Consider the following 13,983-nt stretch of genomic DNA (forward strand, 5'->3'; position numbering starts at 1 on the left):
CCTGATTTTGGTTTTAAAATGTTTGTCGTAGTCCAGGGTAGGTCTAAACGGTGAGCAAATAAGGAAAAATTGCGAGTAAGATAGAGTAAGACGACAATTCGATTTTCCCATATAAAAGTTGATCACTTATTTTCTTTCAAACATTTGACGGTATTTGTACTCTCAGTTCCACTCGAATTGAAGAACGCATTAAAACAATACTTTTGAATCGACAACATAATATAAACTTTGCTCATAACATCGGGTATTTAAATTTCAAAATATAAAAATAATTAATGTGTTGACATGTTTGATTTGTGCCAACCTTACAGTGTTACCAACTCTCAAAAATATTTTTATTATAACAACTGAGCATCTCGACAGGATATAATTTATAAAATTTATATAAATAAAAATGAATTGTTGTTCGTTAGTCTGATTAAAASTCGAGAACGGTTGGTCCGATTGACCTGATTTTGGTTTTAAAATGTTTATCGTAGTCCAGGGTAGGTCTAAACGGTGAGCAAATAAGGAAAAATTTCGAGTAAGATAGAGTAAGACGACAATGCCATTTTCCCATATAAAATCACTTATTTTCTGTCAAACATTTGACGGTATTTGTCGTTAATTTATAGAAATATTATCCAAATTGGGTTGGGAAGTCTTAAATTTAATAAACTTATACAAGCATAAATCAAAATATCATTTCTCATTTTAAATTTATTATTTTAATTGGTATATAAAAGTTATGCCACAATTATTATATAGTAGTCCGAAATATGAATTCTTATTTTTCCCAGAAATACATTTGTAAACAGACGGATATTTATCCTTTTTTTATGTTCCACACAAAAGATTTAAGGACTTCAAAAGCTCAAAACATGCCCTACATTAGCTACCTACCCGACGGCATTTCGCATATATAAAAATGAATCGCAAAATATGTTGCTCATAACTCAACAACGCCTGGACCGATTTGGCCAATTCTTTTTTACGGTAAGAAAAATTCAAATAATTTCCGGTAAACCCTTAAAAACAGCCATTCTCTTTTTCACGTACACAGGAATGAATGTTGGTAACGCTAAGAGAACTTCTGCACCAATCTTGATGAAATTTTGAAGGTTGTTCGTTGCGGGTGGAGGAAGGTTTAAAAATAAAAATAATTTATACTTTTTACGAGGAAAAGTCGGAAAATGAAATAATTCGAAAAAGTAAATTTTTTCCATATACATTTTTTTCAATTTTTGTTTGACCGTTCAATTTTGGTCGTTTGTTTTTTTATTCCGGCTATTCAAAAGAAAAATTATTGAAAATTAATCAGTGAAAACTTTACGTGTGTTTCACACAAAGCGATCAATTGCAGATTGAAATTTGTTACGAATCTACGAAGAGGTCGCCCTAATATCGGTCGGCTTTCTTTTTGCCAGCAACGTATGGCAGCCCAAGGCAAGGCAAGAAGTACTCCCAGGATGCGGTGACATACGTGCGGAATTGTGGATCGCGGTCAATCAGCAAACGATTGCCACGATGTCACAACACAACTTTTCAAACAACAGTTACCATGCTTGATGGATTTATGTGCTGCTGTTAGATGCTAGATGTACTCTGTTGAGTGCAAAAGAGAGATTTGCCACACACACACATTCTTCTTTGGATGATGGTTAAACCAGATCAAATTGATGAAATCATTTCTGCGGAAATTCCTGATTCAGGAAGATGCAGTATTATTCGAAATGGCGAAAACCAATATGGTTCATGGACCTTACGGACACTAAAATCCCACTTCGGGTTGTATGTCTGACAATAAATGCACGAAACACTATCCACGTACTTTTCTTTCGAAAACACAAACTACAAATGATGGATATCCACCGTATCGACGTCGCTCACCAATTGACAATGGCAGAATATTCAGCATTCAATTTAGAAGAGTAAATATCAAAGTTGACAACAAATGGATCATACTATATTTATCATTATTGTCTAATTCACATTCAAAACTCATGTCAATGTTGAGTATTGCAATTTGGTGTAATCGATAAAATAAGTTTGTAAGTACGTCACCAAAGGAACCAACATGGCGGTTATTGGTCTTGAACGATACAGTCGATACGTGAACTGCAATAAAGCGCTTTATAGGATATTTACTTTTGCAACTCAAGAACATTTTCCAACTGTTGTGCGTCTAGCAGTTAATTTGGAAAATGTTATTTCTTCATTCCGTTGCTATTGATTAATGTACGTGGTTGAACTTTATTTGATTCATTGCGTGCTATGAATGGATAGTGTGTGCCAAGTTTTGGAGAAGTAAGTCAGCAATTACAATTCACCGGAATGAAAATGAAGTTCGCACACTTTTCGTGATAATCATTTCGACATATCAGCCTTTAAATCTACCGCAGTTATGGGATCCGAACAAAAGTGACATCGCCGAAGATATTTTACATCGTCTTCGCAAAAAATTGGAAAGGGTCAATTCTGGTTGTTACTTCCGGTGGTTCGATATCAATTCCATCCGCCGTTTATCAATTCACGAAAGATGAACTCATTACGAATGTTTATTCGAACATTGGCCAAATTATCGTAACTACGATTCCTTAAGTGCACGCGCAATGTTAGCTGCCAAAAATACCGATGTTGTTGACTTAAACTTGCAGATTCAAAGTCAAATTCCGGGAGACTTGCGCTCATACAAAGCGATCGATCGTCTTGACAATAAAGACGAAGCCGTGAATTATCCAGTGGAACTTTTAAATTCTTGGTATGCCGCATCATTTGCGTCTCAAAGATGGATCTGTCATTATTATGTTTCGCAATCTGCGGTATCGAATACAAGTGGTGGCAGAAGGCTTGATTCTACACACTTCTTTGAGTTCGAACGATTTGTCATTTCAGTTCAAACGTATTCCGTTTTCAGTAAAAATTGCATTTGAGATGACATTCAACAGGACTCATGGATAGTCACATAGTGTGTGGCATAAATTTGGAAATGATATGTTATATAGATACACATGGCGTCCTCACAAGTTGAGAAACCATCTTTTCTGTGCACCGGAACAGAAACCAAAAAATGATTTTTATCAAGTTGCGTTACATTGAAGAAAAAATTAAATGATAAATTCAATTTTCTTTTTATTTCAAAAGACATAATTACACGCAGGGCAACGGGCTAGTATGAAATATAATTTTTGTATTTATGAGTTGTGTTGGATTCTAACAAAAAGAGATAAAAGATATCCTATGTCCTTACCCTGGTTCTAATCTACCTCTCCACCAATTTTCAGCCAAAGCGGTTCAGCGGTTCTTGAGTTATAAATGGTGTAACTAACATAACTTTCTTTTATAAAATTATCCTCGTACATATATAGATATAAAAATCGTTTCTTACAATATAAGAATATTATACATTTTTAGTCCTAATTTATTTAATTTTACTCACTTTATAAAATAGTACTTGCTCCGTTTCTCCGAGTCAACAGAAACGCTGACAAAAAATTCGCCAACCGGCAGCTGCGCTTGAGCGTTGCGAAAATTTTGCCTACGCCCGTTTCACAAAATAAAAAAAGCATATCTGATGCTTGATCCTTACATTTCGCGTTTGATTTCATGCGCATACATTTTAAAAAATACAAGACGAACGGCCAACAGGATGTACTGAAACGTTGTCGACGAAATTTCAGACGTGCCAGAACACTGCAGTCCGTAAGATGACTCCTGACGTCTTCCTTTTAACATCTATATTAGATTAGATTAGATTTATAAATGAGGAATGCACCGCGAACTTGGGTCTATTGTGCCCTCTCCTAAATCACAAGGACTCACATAGCCCCAGCATATTGATAAAGTCCAATATTCTGCGGGGTGCTAGTGAGGCCATGCGATAACTATTCGGAAGCATGGATTCAAGGGCCTTAATCCTGCGTCTACAGACTGCTGTGCAGTCGCTTAGCAGGTGTTCTGGTGTTTCAGGCTTACTGTAGCTCACTTAATAATTAATCCCACTTATCTATAGAAACAGCACATTTCCTGGTCCTACAGATTGTGATGACAACTAGCCTTGAGCATTGCCACCGAAACTGGGATTACATAACCTTTACTTATTATCAATATCAGTGAACAACACCTGCTCGGTGACCACGGATTCTTCAGATGTCGCAACATCACCTGCACGTTGACCATGTATTCTGCAAATGCGTTAAACAATAAGATGTAGTGAAATGATTTCAGCCTAAATATAATACTACATTTCAGTCAATTGGAAGGAGAGATTCCGCGACTCTCAAATAACCTCTTAACGAACGAATCATATCTGGATAGACTCTAAATCCTAAACCAAGAGGCGATCTATACCATCAGAAAGAGCTGGCGTGAAAAAGATACCGTTCACACGACAGTCGGGTCTACGAAAACCCGGACGGACCCGTATTTTTATCCGGCCAAGGACTGTCAACTCGGCAGAATTCTGCCGTTACAACAACAACAACATCAGAAAGAGCTGGCGTAACACTATGAAATAAGAAGTAATTCTTCTTTGGAAGATTCAATTAACTTTATTAATATTAAGCGAGCTATTTATAATAATGGCATTATAACAGCGTCTGCTTAAGAAACTGAATACAATCATACATTTATTTAGGCTCTATCTTTGTAATACATTTAAAAATACATCTTAAAAGATATTATATGTCTCTAGAACTTTTCGTTATATTTCTGTCGCTCGGATATAATTTTATAAACATAGATAGAAAACAATTACCTTTTGCTAGTTATTGTGAATTTTTTAAACATATGGTTATCTTTAGTATAAGTATGCACACACATATTTTAATTTCTTTTTAAAATATCCATACCATAAAACAACAATCGACGATTTCTTGATGTCTATATTTAATGGAAATGTAACAAATCATCAGTATTTGACTTATCTTTTTAAAAGATACATATATTAATACGTATATCTCATCATTCTCATAAGATAGATGCATTTGTAATTGTTATGTTCGTGAAAGAAAGGATGGATAAATGAGAAGTAGTTCATTTTAAGGTAATTTATGACCTTAAAATAATAATATGGTTTGCAACTGAGACACTTTCGATCCTAAACCTTCATTTTATTATAGTAATTTAGATAATATTATGTATGTTGTTTTAATTTTCTGTTCATTATACAAGTATTTATGCATCAAAAAATAAAACTATGGACGATTCAGGAAAAAAGGCCGTGAATACTATTGCAACAAAACATGAACTTTATAATATTTTTACTGTTTCACCTTGGTCGACTACTGAGACTTAACTCCAATGAAATTTATTCGTTCATACTCTTGTTTTGATCTGTTTGAAATGAAATACTATTTCTTTACCATTTATTTATATTAATTGTTTTGTACAAATCAAAAGATATATATATATAATGTATCAATTAAGAAGGGATATTTTAAGATTTTTCGAATAAGTACTTATTATATTGATACTTTCTATTTATCAGCTCTTTGCGTTTAATATTACTAAGAATCTCCAGAATCTGTAAGAATGAATGTATTTAAAGAACATGAATAAAACCTCTCTTTCAAATCTTAGTTCTAATTCCATGATTAATAAAAGAATTTTTAATGATATATATATTTTTTTAATTTTGTGTCGAGAACCCAAATCTCTCTATCCAAATTGTCTTAATGGAACTCCATGGTTATCATGTTATTGATTACGCTTTATCTTTCGGACAAACAATATTGATAATAACAATGGAAGATATGTGGTTAGGTTAATTTTACACAATTTGATTAAAATATTTATATTGTTATATTATATTAAAAAATAATAATAATTCGAGTTGTAGTGTTTTACCCTAAATATTTGCACTTAGTTAGAACTAATTTATAACATAATTTTATAAATGTATATTAAGTGTGCGTTATTGTAACTACTGTAAAACTTAAAGAAATTTCGTACTAATTCAAAATTAATATCAAAGTTGCGCAATATAATAGTGAACTTCGCTTAACTCTATCACTTATATACATAGAAAGTATATCGGTAAACAATCCTGAGATCAACTTAGCCTCAATAACATTGAAGATAAAACAAATCTCAGTAATATTTCAAACCTGCTGTGGTTAAGTATATAGAAGCTGTTTGCCAAATATGTCGGTACAACAAATACCAAATGCATTCTCATCGAACTGCTTAAAACTTGACGAAATATAATTAGAAATTTCAGATCCGCAATAATGCTTTATCTTAACTTGAACTAATCGTCACCTGCCATGGATATTGTTGGCCATCTGAGCCTTTGTCTGTTTACCACCAGTGGATGAAGATGCGTTAGCATTAGGCCCACCGTTTTCACTTCCTCGATCACGGTCTCGTTCCCGTTCACCGCGATAATGGTGGTGATGTTGTTGATGACGCCTACCACCTCGATAATGGCGGCGATTGTGATGACAATTGTTGTTAGTGGGTTCACTACTCATTCTAATTGTGTCAACGGTTTCACAACTTGTAGTGCCTGAAGATTTAGAACAAGTTGGTTCCTGCAAAATAGGATACTTTAATATATATTTAAGGTATAACTAATTATATAAACACTGATAATCACAACGATTTATTTACTTTCCTACTTAAGGTATTATTTTTGTGTTTCTTTAAATAGGCTTGTTTATCGAACATTTTAGACCTCCAGTGATATTTAGAGAATATAATTTTTTTGTAAAAAATATTTCGAAATTTATTTGAGACATCTTACCCTTTGATCAGAAAACAATGATTTTGTAGAATTATTCTTACGCCCTCCAACGGCTCCACTTCCTTCAATGTTTAGTACATCTTTTTCAGCAGAAATGTTCTCCGTGTTACTTTTCTCGTGAAATGTTTTTTTACTTTGTAATCGCATTCTTATCTCGTCCTCACTTTCGATAGATATCACTGTTCCACTTTCCGCATCTACGTCTATAATCCCACCTTTATTTTTTTGCTTTAAAAATAAAGCCGACATGCGTTGTTGAAGATCCCGAAGTTCGTGTGTTAACTGGAATTCTGGGGCTTTTTCCAATTCCGATGGAGGCATGGCACAACGCAAACTATCCTCTTCATCTTTAATGGGCTCTCTGCATACGGGACATAGAGCTTGAAAAGGATCAACAGTTTTTTGGAGCCAAGTTGGCAACTTGTCAAATTCTTCTTTATATGTTCGTCGTAATGCATTTAAATGTCGTCCCAAACAATAACTATGTAAGTAATGAAAACATTCTGTGCGAGTAAATTCATCACCGTCACTAAATCCATATAGACAAACAACGCATTGACCACTAGGTAAGTTACTTCCAGTTAAATGCTCCCGAACAACTTCAATTAGATCAAACACTACCGGAAAGCCAACAGATTCTTCCAATTTCCCGTTACATGCAAGTTTAATTTCTTCCAAACGTTCATCATCTAAGCCCCGTGGCCTTAATAGTTTGTAATGAGGACTTGTTTCAGGATAATCCGATGATGGGCTTACTTGAAGTGTCACACATATGTATTGTTCAGCATCGTCTCCAACTTGGGGAAATACAGTAGTTTCAATAAGTTCTGGCAGACCGCTGAAAATGTATATTTATTTGGTTCAAGTTCCAAAATACATATAAAGTGTAAGAATAAAATTAAACTCAGTACCTTTCTAAATTCCTTGTTATTTTCACATCATCCATTAATATAGCTTCTAGAGATTCTACTTCATCTATTAATCTGAAAGTTATATTATATATAAAAAAAACTACTTCATACACTTTAATTTCAACACACTTGCTGTTGAATTTTTTCTTTACTTACGCATCCATTTCAAAATTCTATTGACTTCTTTAGATTGAAAGAAAAGCCTTTTCACCAGCTTTCTTAACAAAATCGATACCAATCAAATATATTATTTGAACGTGTACCCTTAAAATTACCAAAAACAAGGATATCTGAATTTAACCCCATAAAAATGAAACAATGAAGGAGATAAACGGTGATGCCACAGTAATAAAAACTTTTTTGATTATAGAACACTGCAAATTCTAGATAACACTGTGTGCTACACGGAGGAAGCAGAAAATTCTGACAGTCTGAATTTTTTATAACTTGTTAATACTGGCATTGCAGCCATTCAACGAGATAAAATTTTAGATACTTAAGGCTTAACTATAATATACATACGCTATCGTATATTATACCATATTCAGACTGACACCTAATCACACGATTTCTGCAGTTGAATGGTTTATCCCACTAATCTTATAAATTTATCAAGATTTCGCCATACAAAAATGCCATTTCAAAATCACTTATCGAAATGATTTGCAACTGATGTGTTGAACACAATGCTCGCGACAGACTGCAAACGACAGCTGTCAAATATTAAAATACACACGTTCTTATGGACGAGGACTGCAGGCCGACAGTTGTCGTTCCGAGAGATATGAGGTAGAGTGGTGATGCCACTACCAAATTACCTATTTTTTGCATAAAAAACTTCACTTTGAACCAAATATTAAAATTTCATTGAAGTGCAAGGTATTAGTATGGTCACAACGAAATTGTGTACATGTAAAATGGGCACTGCGTTGTTTTGTGTACATGCCGGCCATTGTTATGTTGCTGCCCTCTCACAAACGTTCATGTAGTAGGATTCACAACGCCATTTTCAGTTCATTGTCGTGCTGCTGCAGTCTGTCGAGAGCATTGTGTTCAACACATGAACCGCGCTAAATCGCTCTGTGCGACTCTGATTTTGCCCCATCTACTAGGCAGCATTGAAAATCTGTTACATTACCACAGCTGCTTTAGACACTACAAAGGGAAAAAAAATTTAAACAAACAATTTTTTTTAAGGCAATGAATCTAATTTCACCTGAAAATCGACTTAACAAATAAAAAAAATGCATCCATTATTTCTATTATATGGAAAATATTTAAAAAATGACGGCTTTTATTTCAAAATACTATATGAAAATCTTTTCTTTTGATAAATATTAAGTGATGCGAATTCTTGAATGACAATAACAGCTGTTTTTTGATCTTTCTATCGCCAGTAAGAACACTGTTGGGTTATGAAATACTTAAATGTAATCTAATCTTTTAAATTTTATCTGAACATGGTATTACTGACAAAAGAATAACGAAAAGCCTGTCAAATGCATAAGGAACGGAGAGTAGACTTTTAAATGAAATGGTTATTAAACAATTTGGCACGATTACGATTCTTTCGGCGCCGCGATTTAAGGTTACGGATGGACAGAGGAGGTCCTCAGACTCATAGTTTTCGAGATATTTCACTTAAAAGTTCTACAATTTTATATGCAATTCACTCTTATTTTGTTTTGTTTTTCTTCACATGTCACACAAATACCAGTGTTGCCACATATTGTGTTTTGAAAAAATTATTCCACAATTTTCTGTTTAATATATATAAAGAAAATGGTACAAATGGTTTTTGTATCTTATGTTATTTGATAAATAAAGTTCAAAAATTACATTCCTTTGTGTCGAATTACTTTCTGCACTAGCGGCCTTCGGCCGCGCTTCAAAAAAAATTACCCTCATCTGTCGAACGCCTATATTAATCAAAAGGAGGAAAATACCGAAAAACTTTGCATTCTATAATAAGTTTTTTCTATTTATTATGGTACATAATTCATATAAATATCTGAAACAAGAGTTCATTTTGAATTATTTATATCGCCAAATATGAAACATAAAAATTTTTGACTATATTTTATGGACAGAAAGTATGGCAACACTGCTATTTGTTATAAGTGTAAACAGACAAATCTCTTGAAACTCGGCTATTACACGAAGCAACTTTTGTTGTTGATTCTCGGGCGATTCTCTTTTGCTGTTGGCAATTGCATTCACACGAGCAACTTGTGTTGCGCAATTCTGTACGAGTTTTTTTCTCATTCTCTTTCACTTTACTCTAACCCATTGTCAACTCTTTACTTTAATCAATTGTCGTTTCTTTTTCCTTATAGGTATTAGGGCCACTCTATCACATATATTAATCAGTTCTGTCAATTAAGAATACATTTTATTTATAATTCAAAATTAAAACAAAGGTTATATAACAGATCTTCACTATCGTCTGAATCAATTTGTATGGCTCGTCCATACATTTCACAATATCTTTAAATTATTCGATTTTTTTGTCACACTCCATTTTCTAAAATATTTATATTATATTATGTATATTTGTACACATATTTGCAAATTACGTACCAAAAGATGAAATTAAATTTTTTATATATATTCAATAATATACGCAAATGCAACTATGTACTACGAAAGAAAGAACACGAATGCAGAAAAACCTCGCAGCGAACTGTTACGAATAAGAACACAAAGCGAGTTGCTTAACACTGGAAACTCGGCGCGATTCTCCTCTCCTCGTCACCCCCTCACCATTAAAACAAGAGTTGCCGCAACAAAAGTTGCTTCGTGTAATAAGGAACAAAGTTTGAATGTGCAAATTAGTTTTTAAAGTACTATATACATATTTTCTTAAAAAATACATAATTATTGTAAATTTTTGATATATTTGAATGTGTACAGTATAATTAAATATATATTAATTAAACAATGTGTCAAAAGTGGGTTAAGAATAGTGAAATAACGAGCATTGTTTTTACAAGTTGTGGAACTTTAAAGTGAAATCCTCTATCCATCTGTACTATCAAATCGCGGCACCGAAAGAATCGTAATATTGCCAACAATTTGTGTTTTGATTTTATATTTCGTTTGGATTTTGTAAAAATTAATAAAAAATTAAAATATCTAAAAACAATTAAAATGCTTACATTTTTTTTAGGCGGATTATTGCATTTGCATATTAACAAAAATTTGTGAAATTAAAAAAAAAAGGGTTCGGTCATGTTCAGTGTTCAGTGAGGGTGTTGGGTTCCTCCGGAGGCCTATTTTAAAACATATAATGTACATATACAATACTAACGAAAACTATTTGTAATAATTTAAAAGACGAGAACGGTTGGGCCGATTGACCTGATTTTGGTTTTAAAATGTTTGTCGTAGTCCAGGGTAGGTCTAAACGGTGAGCAAATAAGGAAAAATTGCGAGTAAGATAGAGTAAGACGACGATTCCATTTTCCCATATAAAAGTTGACCACTTACTTTCTGTCAAACATTTCTATGAAAATTTCGAAGAGGCAACATATCCCATTTCCACATATGCCGACGGCATTTTCATTTCGGTAATATGAAAATTAGAAGAGCGAGTTAAGACGGTTGTGTTATATTATAAAAATACAGTACATTTTCAAAATAACATATTTCAAAAAATTAATATTTAGTTTAATATCATTAATTTATGGAAATATTATGCAAATTGGGTTGGGAAGTCTTAAATTTAATAAACTTATACAAGCATAAATCAAAATATCATTTCTGATTTTAAATTTATTATTTTAATTGTATATAAAAGTTATGCCACAATTATTATATAGTAGTCCGAAAATATGAATTCTCATTTTTCCTAGAAATACATTTGTAAAAAAAGGATCTTTATTATCCTTTGTTATTATCTTATTCTTTCCAGAAATGTATTTGTAAACAAAAGGATATTTATCCCTTTCTTATGTTCCACACAAAAGATTTAAGGAGTTCAAGAGCTCAAAACGTGCCCTACATTAGCTACCTACCCGACGGCATTTCGCATATATAAAAATGAATCGCAAAATGCGTTGCTAAGCGCATAACTCAACAACGCCTGTACCAATTTGACCAATTCTTTTTTCTAAATGTTCGTTTAGGGTCAATGATGGTTTTTACGGTAAGAAAAATTCACATAATTTCCGGAAAACCCTTAAAAACAGCCGGAAAATTAAATAATTCGAAAAAGTAAATTTTATCCATATAAATTTTTGTTTGTTTTGCTTTTCAATGTTTTGAATTGTAAATTATTTGAGCGTTCAATTTCGGTCGTTTGCTTTTTATTCCGGCTATTCAAAAGAAAAATTATTGAAAATTATTCAGTGAAAACTTTACGTGTGTTTCACACAATGCGATCAATTGCAGATTGAAATTTGTTACGAATTTACGAAGAGGTCGCCCTAACATCGGTCGGTTTTCTTTTTGCCAGCAACGTATGGCAGCCCAAGGCAAGGCAAGAAGTACTCCCAGGATGCGGTGACATACGTGCGGAATTGTGGATCGCGGTCAATCAGCAAGCGATCAACATGGCGGTTATTGGTCTTAACCGATACGGTCGATACGTGAACTGCAATAAAGCGCTTTATAGGATATTTACTTTTGCAATTCAAGAATATTTTCCAACTGCTGTGCGTCTAGCAGTTAATTTGGAAAATGCCTACAGACTGTATTTCAACCCAGAGAATACAGTACAGCTAGTGGAAACACCGCCAGCATCAAAATTAACATTTACGAGTTGTTTCTCAACTTTCGTCAGTGATCCGATTGCGAGAACATTGTTCTATTCGGAAATACCTTGCTATTATAAATGGAATGCATCGTCAAAGAAATAGTTGCTCAGAAAGCAAGGCCAACCAGGAAATTGACATCCAGGTGTGTTCTCAGTTAATGCCTTCGGGCGAATTTACACAATCCACCCGAAAAGCGACGGTTATTTCTACATTCGGTTGCTATTGATTAATGTACGCGGTTGAACTTTATTTGATTCATTGCGTGCTGTGAATGGTATAGTGTTTGTCAAGTTTTGGAGAAGTAAGTCAGCAATTACAATTGCTGGAACATGTTATTCACCGGAATGAAAATGAAGTTCGCACACTTTTCGTGATAAGCATTTCGACATATCACCTTTAAATCTACCGCAGTTATGGGATCCGAACAAAAATGACATCGCCGAAGATATTTTACATCGTCTTCGCAAAAAATTGGAAAGGGTCAATTCCGGTTGATACTTCCGGTGGTTCGATATCAATTCCATCAGCCGTTTACCAATTCACGAAAGATGAACTCATCACGAATGTTTGGACATTGTCCAAATTATCGTAACTACGATTCTTTAAGTGCACGTGCAATGGAAGCTAAAAAAAATGATGGTATTGTTGACTTAAACTGGAAGATTCAAAGTCAAATTCCGGGAGACTAATACAAATCGATCCATCGTCTTGACAATGAAAACGACGTCGAGAGTTATCCAGTGTAACTTCTAAATTCTGTGGAGAGGCTTTTTTTCGGAATTGATCTTTAGTAGTCCAAGTCGATTAAGAATCGGTTCTTGACATTCGACTTTACTATTAATTAAGTGACTAATTTCAAGTTATACAGGGTGGCTGATGAAAGCCGTAAAAAAAAAAATTAAATAACTTTTTTTCTATTTAATGAATCTGGTTATTTTTTTTTTTTTTGTTTTGCAGATTGACATTTACATTTAACCAAAATGGATAACTGGGAAACTGAAAGAAGAATTTGGATTGTCTGCCGCTATACGCACCGGAGTCCGTAGTTTCGGTTCAAAGAGAGTAAGGCGAACGTTTGGCGGCAATCCTCCGAGCAGATGGACCATAATGAGAATTGTAAACAATTTTGCCGAGCATGGGACAGTTAACAGAAGACCTTACCATCGAAACCCTTCAGTTCGAACGGAGGAAACAATCGCTGCCGAGCTGCTGCCATACAAAACATTCCACGTGTTTCGACAAGAAGCTTATCTGCTCAAATGGGTGTAAGCAGACAGTCATTACAATCAATTATGCACAATGATTTGGACTTATTCCCATATAAAACTCAAATGGCCAACAAACTGAACGCTGAACTTGCCGATTCGCTTGGAATTTTGTCAGAAGATGCTTCAAATGGTGGAAGAGGATGGAAACATGTTGAGCAGTCTATTCACGTCTGACGACGCCCATTTCGATTTAAACGGCAACATAAACAAACAAAATTATCAAATATGGAGTGCTTCCTACACACACATACTCCATGAGACGGAATTGCATCCACTTCGTGTCACAGTGTGGGGTGCAGTTTCATCAACCTGCATTGTCGGGC

General features: G+C 34.0%; 1 protein-coding gene across 1 annotated transcript; it reads right to left on the reverse strand.

Annotated features, from left to right (window-relative positions):
- Positions 1–4,503: 4,503 nt before the first annotated feature.
- On the reverse strand, positions 4,504–8,356 carry LOC108974548 (E3 ubiquitin-protein ligase RNF25). The gene is made up of 4 exons (XM_018942451.1): positions 7,792–8,356; positions 7,636–7,707; positions 6,725–7,562; positions 4,504–6,512 (listed from the first exon to the last, which is right to left on the reverse strand). Exons 1-4 carry the CDS (start codon positions 7,797–7,799, stop codon positions 6,237–6,239), a joined length of 1,194 nt encoding a protein of 397 aa, XP_018797996.1. The 5' UTR covers positions 7,800–8,356; the 3' UTR covers positions 4,504–6,236.
- Positions 8,357–13,983: the final 5,627 nt, after the last annotated feature.

Source organism: Bactrocera latifrons, unplaced genomic scaffold (assembly GCF_001853355.1).
Source record: "Bactrocera latifrons isolate USDA-ARS-PBARC rearing strain unplaced genomic scaffold, ASM185335v1 scaffold_560, whole genome shotgun sequence".
Classification (NCBI taxonomy): Eukaryota; Metazoa; Arthropoda; class Insecta; order Diptera; family Tephritidae; genus Bactrocera; species Bactrocera latifrons.

Bases quoted from the DNA above. Each gene is read 5' to 3' on its own strand.
- LOC108974548 (XM_018942451.1), bottom strand. The intron at 7,563-7,635 runs GTACTGAGTTTA...ATACATTTTCAG, and splicing joins ATAACAAGGAATTTAGAAAG to CGGTCTGCCAGAACTTATTG. The intron at 6,513-6,724 runs GTAAGATGTCTC...CCTATTTTGCAG, and splicing joins CATTGTTTTCTGATCAAAGG to GAACCAACTTGTTCTAAATC.